The sequence below is a fragment of the Solanum stenotomum genome, chromosome 9, assembly GCF_019186545.1.
Source record: "Solanum stenotomum isolate F172 chromosome 9, ASM1918654v1, whole genome shotgun sequence".
NCBI classification, from domain to species: domain Eukaryota; kingdom Viridiplantae; phylum Streptophyta; class Magnoliopsida; order Solanales; family Solanaceae; genus Solanum; species Solanum stenotomum.
In genome coordinates this window covers 55,314,187-55,322,701 of record NC_064290.1, presented here as the reverse complement: position 1 = coordinate 55,322,701, position 8,515 = coordinate 55,314,187, and the positions used below count along the sequence as shown (strand labels likewise).

General features: G+C 34.4%; 1 protein-coding gene across 2 annotated transcripts; it reads right to left on the bottom strand.

The window, feature by feature from the left end:
• Nucleotides 1-76: 76 nt before the first annotated feature.
• Nucleotides 77-6,235, bottom strand: LOC125876304 (ent-kaurene synthase, chloroplastic). 2 transcript variants are annotated; one of them, XM_049557450.1, is made up of 15 exons: nt 6,124-6,235; nt 5,929-6,036; nt 5,813-5,859; nt 5,428-5,713; nt 5,168-5,348; nt 4,656-4,873; nt 4,452-4,572; nt 4,221-4,318; nt 3,917-4,131; nt 3,714-3,826; nt 3,517-3,615; nt 2,933-3,148; nt 2,698-2,839; nt 528-773; nt 77-434 (listed from the first exon to the last, which is right to left on the bottom strand). In XM_049557450.1, the coding sequence occupies exons 1-15, from the start codon at nt 6,182-6,184 to the stop codon at nt 99-101; spliced, it is 2,487 nt and encodes an 828-aa protein (XP_049413407.1). In that variant the 5' UTR covers nt 6,185-6,235; the 3' UTR covers nt 77-98. The 2 variants fall into 2 exon arrangements, with proteins under 2 accessions (XP_049413407.1, XP_049413408.1); XM_049557451.1 differs by having other exon boundaries at nt 5,813-5,856; nt 6,124-6,216.
• Nucleotides 6,236-8,515: the final 2,280 nt, after the last annotated feature.

Here is an 8,515-nt window from a genome sequence, read left to right as displayed (position 1 = left end):
AAGAAAGGTCATGCTATTAACCTGTTTGCACTATAAAACAGAAATGGTTGTGCATGCACTGGCTAAGGAGAGCACGAAATCTAAGGGGTTGAGACCTCTTAATTGTAATCAGTAATTAGTTTTGAATCCCCAAGGTAGTTAAGAGTTATGGGTTCATGAATAATTGCCTTCACAGTATTGGCCATCCCCATTGAACTGAAACCATCGTCCTTGATGTAAAATTGATGCAACACTTTGCTCATTTTCCAAAACAAATCCTTGCAAGCACTTGGAACTACGCTGCCCTCTCTTTGCAAAACCAATTTCAGGAGTTCTTTCCTTTGCATTTCAACTCTGTGACTCAATCCTTCAATGGCTGCTTCCTCACTTATTCTGCCATTTCCATGAGTGACGCTCAAGGTTACAGCATTTAGTTTTCCATCCTTCGACTCTCTCTGCAAAAAAATAAATTAAGAGGTCAAGAAACTTAGGGAATGACGAACCAGCACAGGAATTTTTGAGTGCAAAATGATTAAGCATGTATATACCTCAAAACTCCTGATATCATTAAGAAGACGTCCGCAAGTGCTCACTAACTTGAATAAACTATGGTATTCAGGATGTTTCACAACATCATCTGGGAGTTTGGGCCCAACAAAATAAAGTGCCGGAAGGACAATTGGTCCTAGGGCAAATGATACATAACCGTTGGCCATATATTTGTCCAATGTTGGCACCGACATATCTCTAGCCCATTCAGCTTCTCTTAACATAGCATTCAGTAGATTCAACCACTGCAAACATAATTTTATCTTAACTCATAAATAAATAATAATAAAAAAATCAACTGCAAGAATTTTCTACCTGATTTTCCAAACACAAATTGAAATTAGACATAAGCACTTGTAAACAAACGATATTGTGTGAATCTTCAGATATAGAAAGGACCCAATAGCTCTCATTGCAGAGGGATATTGTTTATGTGACAGAAAGAGCATCTTGAAGTCGACCCTATATGGTAACTTATGGTGATAGTAGAACTGCTGTCAACGAAATCTGGATGATGCATGGTTGAAGGTAAATATGCTCTGAACAGCAAGGCAGCTATGCCAAAGGTACAGTAACCGTGTATGCCTGGATGCCTAACAAACACATCATCAAAGAATTCTCTTCCCAGCACGAGTAGTGGGGCATTTAGAAAATAGAATAAAGCATGACTAATAGATTAATGAAGGTCCACTTCTTAAGCTCACTGCTGAAGAGAAGGGGTTGATGCCATCATGTTATAAATGCAATAGGTGGTATTAGTCTGGGAAAGTTATAAAGGCCAACAAAAGTTATCCTTGAATACATATGTTGTTGAATTCATGAGTCGGACCAAGTTTTACAAGTTGAAAACCAGTCAGGTAAAATTGTAAATGTTAAGGGAAGCGAAGTCTACTGAAGAAAGATGATACTACATTAAGTGGCATACTTTCATCTTTCACACTGCTTCTTCTAGCAGTTTTTTCTTAGGCCTAACCACATTAACCTCCCTTTTACATACTCGAAGTCCAGGAGATCTCCCTCTAAGTTAAAATTTGCAATAACCTCCCTCCTACTACAATTTTCATTGTGAAATTCCACGTACGTTGGTAAGGAGTTGGGCTGACGGTCATACCAACTCTTTTTTAAAAATATTTCAAAAAAAGAGTTGGTTTGACCGTTGGATTTGAGTAATCGGACCAACCACTTCAAAATACCCAGTTGTCCTTATTTAATCTTTATATCCCATTCGATTAACTCTGCCATTTATTTTGAAAAATAGTACCTTGGGATCAGCTCATCGTGTCAGATGCATTTGATTCATGAGTCATGATAGATTATAAACATAATGAACAGGAAATATTTAAAATATACATTCTTAAAACTACACAAAACAGGACTACTTATTAAGAAATCATACATTTGTGAAAACATATGTATATTTATAACTTACTTTATGAAATAGTTATTCAGGTGGTAAATCAAATATGCAAGTGTTAAAGAGTCTTTTTCTCTATTTATACACTCCTCTAAAGATTACTCCGTCTATTCCTTAAGACCTTAACACTTGACCCAGTTGTTATCATATGGTCGACAATACTCTTCCTTGTCTTTTATGATATTAATTATCCTTTGATCAGTTTAAGTTAAGAAGAATATAGTTAGTTTACGTGGTTCTATATTTGAAATATTTGTTTTCAAAAGATAGACAAACCAACGTCTGACAGTAGACCAAAATTTAACCAAGTCAACCATACGAATTCTAGTATTATAGGACAAAGGAGTATAAGATTGTAAGGGCAAAGTAATTTAACATCATCAATTACCAAGATCCAAGAGTGAGCTGGTAGATATATATTTGAAACTAATTGGAGCTCAGTGTGATTGAACGTCAGGGGTATTTGGGGGCCGAAAGGTGGATGAAGGGTAGTTTTGTACCAATCAAATAGTTGAGGGGCATTTTAGGCCCTTCTTTGTTTTTGTTTTTACACTTCAATTTGGCATGTCATACCCCACATAGTAAATTTCTTCCCTACAATCCCTATGCAGAAAAAATAAAAAACCTCAATTGGCATGCCATGTTGTAAACAGTGTAGAATATGTGGGAGAATTATGAAATATGAATGTCAGAGTGCAAAATCTCTATTAGTTATCAAAAAATGCAAAGAGACTTTTTTGGATAAAGAGACTAACAATATCAGTTATGTGTCTGGTCACACTACGTGCTTGCCACTTTGATGCTTTGTCTCCAATCTCACTAATAGTACTGTGAAGCGCCGAAAATATAATGCCTACTCTCTCCGAACAGCAGTCAGTGCTAACATCTACATCCCACCTACCAAAAAGACCAAGGCATTTGAATAAAAAGACACAGATGAAATCACCAAGGAATATTAAGAACAAAGGAAATATGAACGAAAACATGTACTTCTTAAACAACAAAATTAGGTTGTTCAATTCTTCCATAGAACCTCCTACATCAAAGAAATCATCAATCACTGTAGTAAGTACACCATTCTTGGCCCATGACATGCGGGCATCAGATAGTTCAGGTTGAAAAATTGTGGCTGCAGCAGAAAAGTAGCAGTATGCAGATCTCTCTCTGGCGAACTTCAGCTTGTCCAATCTGTTTTGCATTAACCACCTGATATCACATAACACTTAAATCTGCACATCACGAAAGCTATAGCAAGAAGAAATCTCTTTGCATTATGATATCATAACTTTTTCAACAGGATAGAGTGGCAAGCAATGAGGAAAACAAAATCAGAAAACTTATGAGCCAAAGGTTACATTTGAGTTGAAATCAACTTCCACTTTTGTCATGTACAGAAGTTATTGTTGAAAGACAAGAAGTCAAACAAGGAAAGAAAAAACATTTGGGAGAAGTAGTATTTGCTTTAAGTTTTTCCCGTTTTCTTCAATAAATATACCACCTCTGATCTAACTATCATCAAACAACTCAGGGACAACTGGCTCCACCTAGTTATCAAGGTTCAAAGAGATACGAACCTCTCAAGTTGTTTTAATTCGTTGCGGTGGATAGATTGGCAAAGGTTGAAGTCTTCTACCGCCAGGGTTAAGAAATCTTTGTTGCCAAAATTTGATGAACTGTCCCCAAAATGCGATGAAAAAGAGTAATTGACGAGAAGGAGCACAAGATAACCAAAAAATCACAAAATCAGTCCTCAAAAATTTGAAGAAGTTACCTATATGAAGTTTTTAGGACTCTTGTATTATCTACATCATAGTGCTTTATATTTCTCCTGTTGGCTACCCGTTCTAAGTTCGCATGAGAAGGAAACTTAAGAACATCATCCACCTAAAAATAAGCAACAGTAACAGTTGGCCCTAGATCAAAGAGACTATAACAATAGTATGAGCTAAACACAATGCAACTTATGGCAAGTACCTGTTCATGGATCTGTTTGGTGAGTCCGTTTTGAGGATAAAACTCACCTGATAGTCTCTGTATCAATGATTGTAAGGATGATGAGTTCAATTTCTTTGAAACTGGTTGGTCTGTAGCAATAATCATTTCTAAAGCTTGATATAAATCCAACATAGTATATATGTCATTCAAATGCCCACTACATTGCTCTTGCTCCAGAAACTGAGCTACAGGATCTATAATGTAGACAAACTCGTCAAAACTATTTGACAACAAAAAACATTATAAGAGAACAAACTGATATGATTACAAACGAGTGAAGTACCAGAGGAGATATTATATCCATATCCACGCAATATCCTGAATGCCATGGAACAAGTGCCAGCACTTGTGAAGATTTCGTCCTCCCCCTGCAGCCAGCATCTTTTTTGTTTTGTGGCTAATGTCATGACTTGTAAAAATAAAAACTTACATATGTGTAGGCTTGGAGAGAGTCAATCTAACAGGACTAATTTTTTTCTACAAGCCCAAGGGTATCTGTGGTTATAAAGGTTACCTGTACGTTTCATCCAATACATTCTGAATTTCCACAGCAAAATGCCGACAAATTCCTAGTTTTTTGAGATTATCGACCATACAAAGGCGTGCATGTATATTTATTGGATAGATAGTTGGAACTGTGAGAAAGATAGGCATTAGACAAGTTGCTTCAACATGCCATCCTAACTTTCACAAATAAATAAATGTGCAAATCTTTTACCAGCATTCCCAAACTTTTTCAATGCACCGCGAAGGTAATCGAGGCAACCAGAATCATGAAGGTGAATAAGAGAAGCAGCTGTAGTAGATGGTGAATTGAATAGCGAACCATTCTTCCTCTGATATTTCATAACCATTTTCCAGTCTTGAAGTTCTCCCATTCCCTCTGACACATAAGCGAGGTAAGCATTAAGCTCCAATGAGCTGCTGTCATACGACCTAACATGAAGAAGGAATCTTCAATGAAAATATGGATAAGCTGAGGTCAATATGAATCAGAACCCAATAATGTTTTCTTTCTTGAAGACTTTAATTTTCTCATTGAAGCATAGTAAGTTAGTCACGAGAATCTATATGATACCCAAGTTTGAACGATTCAGTTACCCTCTCAAATTGCACTATATTTTTAATAACTTAGCTAGGCTCCAACCACATAAATGCTACATCAGATTTATATAACTAGACTAGAGTAGGAACCACATTTAGCTCATACAGAAATAATCTAGAATATACCTTGTGAGCTGGATAGCCCTTTTATGAAGCAGTTCATTAAAGACTCTTGATTCTAAATGAAGCTTCAAAGATAAGTGTTGAGCATATTCAAGCATGCCAGGGAATATGACATCAAATCCAATTGGAGAATATTGGTCCTTGTCAGTAGCGGAAGCAAAATTTAACTCGATAAAACGTAAACCTGCAACAACAATATGCAGTAGTGTGAAGAAGATAAAGGGGAGAGGGGAGTTTTAGGTAAAGAAGATTCTAATCCATACCCTTGCTAATTAATTGTTCACCAATACCCCATCTTTTAAGCGCAAGCACACAAGCCAAAGTAGAGGAAAGAACATCTTTAAGTAAGAGGGGTTGGTGATGCGGAAGGCCCCATGATCCATCCTCAAGTTGATTATGCAACACCCAGTGTAGGCACTCAGGGAAACATGGGACTTTAGCAGAATGTGGAGAAGGGACCATTGCAACCCAGGCAGTATCGTATGAAGAAACGGAAAATTCAACTTTATGGAACAGTTTCCTAATTCTTTCTTTGGTCGCCTCATTGCACTGCATTAATTCAATTTAGTTTTACTACAGGATTAATCATCTGAATTCAGAACCAAACCAATATATATTAATAGCTAGCACAGATTAGGGGAATCATACTTGAAGAGCAAAATCGGGTCCTCGGGTGGCATCAACTACACAAGCTGCTAAAACAAAGAAATGGACATTAAGAGAGAGAGAGCATATATAATCACTTCCAACGTCGTAGGACTTACCGGTGAAATGGGAATGCTGGGTGAAACTCAAACCCCCATCCAGGCGGCGACTAGGAATAGTGTTGGTTGTGAGTGTATTTGTGTCACGAATCGTTTGATGCTTAACAACTACATATATATATATATATATCCAAAATTAAGTGGGAAGGAAAAAAAAAAACTTGCTGATCAGTTCATCAGTAGAAGAGCGCAAACCTGAAAGATAAGAAGAGGAGGAGGAGGAGGAGGCGGCAGGAAAAATAAAGGTAGCAGACATGATTCTGCCAGGTGCTGTTGCTGTTTGCTAAAAGAGCAAAAGAGGAGGAGATTATATATACTCCATCACTTTATTACAAACGGAAACGGTATATAACAAGCATTGTGCTCCCGCATCTTACACTGGTTACAAGACAAGTTTTTTTTCCTTTTTTGTCACCACCTTATTTTTTGTTTTTCTCTCATACCCTTTTTCCTCCTACAAATAAAATAGTACATCACTTAAATGCATTATTAAGGGTCTTTTGAATTGATTTATTTTTAGGCATTTTTTATTTAAGTAATTTTAAGTTTTGAAAGTGTTTGAAAAAGCTGTAAAAGTGTTTTTAAGCATTTACTTTTCGGTCAAAAAAATTTAAAAATCAAAAGTAAGATAAATTATTTTTTATAAATTCATCCAAACAACCCTAAGTTTTTTAAGCTTCTATTTTTAATTGTTTAGAAAGTTGAATTTTTTTTTCTCATCATTTAGGTTCTGGACTCTCCCTTTCTCGTTACATTATTTACTTTCTCATACTCTTTTTTATTATTAATATAGTTGGGTAGTAATTTAAATGAGTTTTGATAATATTTACTCTCGCAAACGTACCACGGAAAAAGTCATTTATAGAGTTGTAACAATACAATTAAGGAAAAAATTATCGAAATGCACAATTTAGTTTATCATGGTTTCTAAAATTTTCTATCATTTGAAAAAATTACAAAAATTATTATTCTTTTCTATTCGCAATCGGAGCGCGATATATTGAGACATGTATATTTTGTATCAATAAAAATAATGTATCGGAATGTTGAGCGATGTATCGGAAATGTTGTGTCTTGTATAACCAAAAGTAATTTATCAGAATGCGATGTAGCGAAAGTTGAGTGATGTGTCTAAAATTGGGACGTGATGTATCAGTACGTTGAGTGATGTATCCGAAAACGAGACACGGTGTATTGGGACGTTGAGTAATGTATCCAAAATCCTTAAATTTTAAGAAGTATCGAAAGTTGAGTGATGTATCCGAAATCGGGATGCAATGTATCGGGACGTTGAATGATGTATCCAAAATCAAGACGTAATGTATTGAGACATTGAGTGATGTATTCGAAATCCTTAAATTTTAAGAGATTTTTGTAATTTGAAAAAAAGTAGGAATATAATGTAATTAGCTCTTAAACGTTAAAATTATGGAGTTTGTGTAAAATATACATTAATTAAATAGGGGATAAAGTAATGCTGAAATTATTTATGCTAATAATATTTCTTATCTACTACTATTTACTTTGATGTATTCAAGGACAAATCTGTCTTTGATTGCCCAATCGACACATATGAAGGAATCAATCTTGAATTTATTGGATCTTTAACAATTTACATGTGAGGATTGATCATTAATATTTCTAGAAAGTCTTTTTTAATGAAATTTATAAAAACAATAATATACCTAGTAAAATTACATAAGTGGTTTTAAGTCAAAATAATTTTTAAATATTTTTATAATGTATATTTAAGCATTTGTTTATAAGTCAAAAAAATAATTCATAAGTCAAAATTCTTTTAACTTATAAATTTTGTTTTATAAGCTCATTCATATTTTTAGTAGTTTTGTAAAGACAATACTTTTGATTTAATGGATAACTCAACATTTTTCTTTCCTTTTTTTAAGCACATCTTTTTCTCTGTTTTGAAAAATCATATATCATATATCATACATATATAAAAGAGAATTTTAGGTCCGCCTAAGTGGCGCCATCACAAACAAGATTTCCCTTTGAATTTATTTATTTCCTAAACTAGTCTTCCCTTTCATGAATAGTTGTGACTTTTACGAAAAGTTGTGAATTTTAGAAAAGTTGTAACTTTTATGAATAGTTGTAACTTTTACGAAAAGTCGTAACTTTTACGAAAAGTTATGACTTTTATGAAGAGTTGTGACTTTTATGAAAGGTTGTGACATTCTGAAGGGTTGTATTTCAAAGAGTTGTGACATTTCCGATAAGGCACAATAAACATTTGTTCACACTATCATTTATTGTATATAAATAGAGGGATTTCTTGCCACTATTATTTGTAGGTTTTTTCCACTATAGGGTAGTTGAATTCAAATACATGAATTAAGCTTCTTATGAAGTTTGTTTCATTCCTTAAAGTTTTCTTCCTCCTGTTTCATAAAGCTTAATATTTATTATAAGTCATAGTGATTCATGTAACTATGACAATTTCTTTTTGCTATTTTGGTGACTTTTTTTAAACTATGTTAAAAATTTCAGCAAGGAAAATTGATCTTCACTTTTGTCCCTTTCTACATGTTTCTTCATATAAACAAAGAAAATTGATTTTAATTGC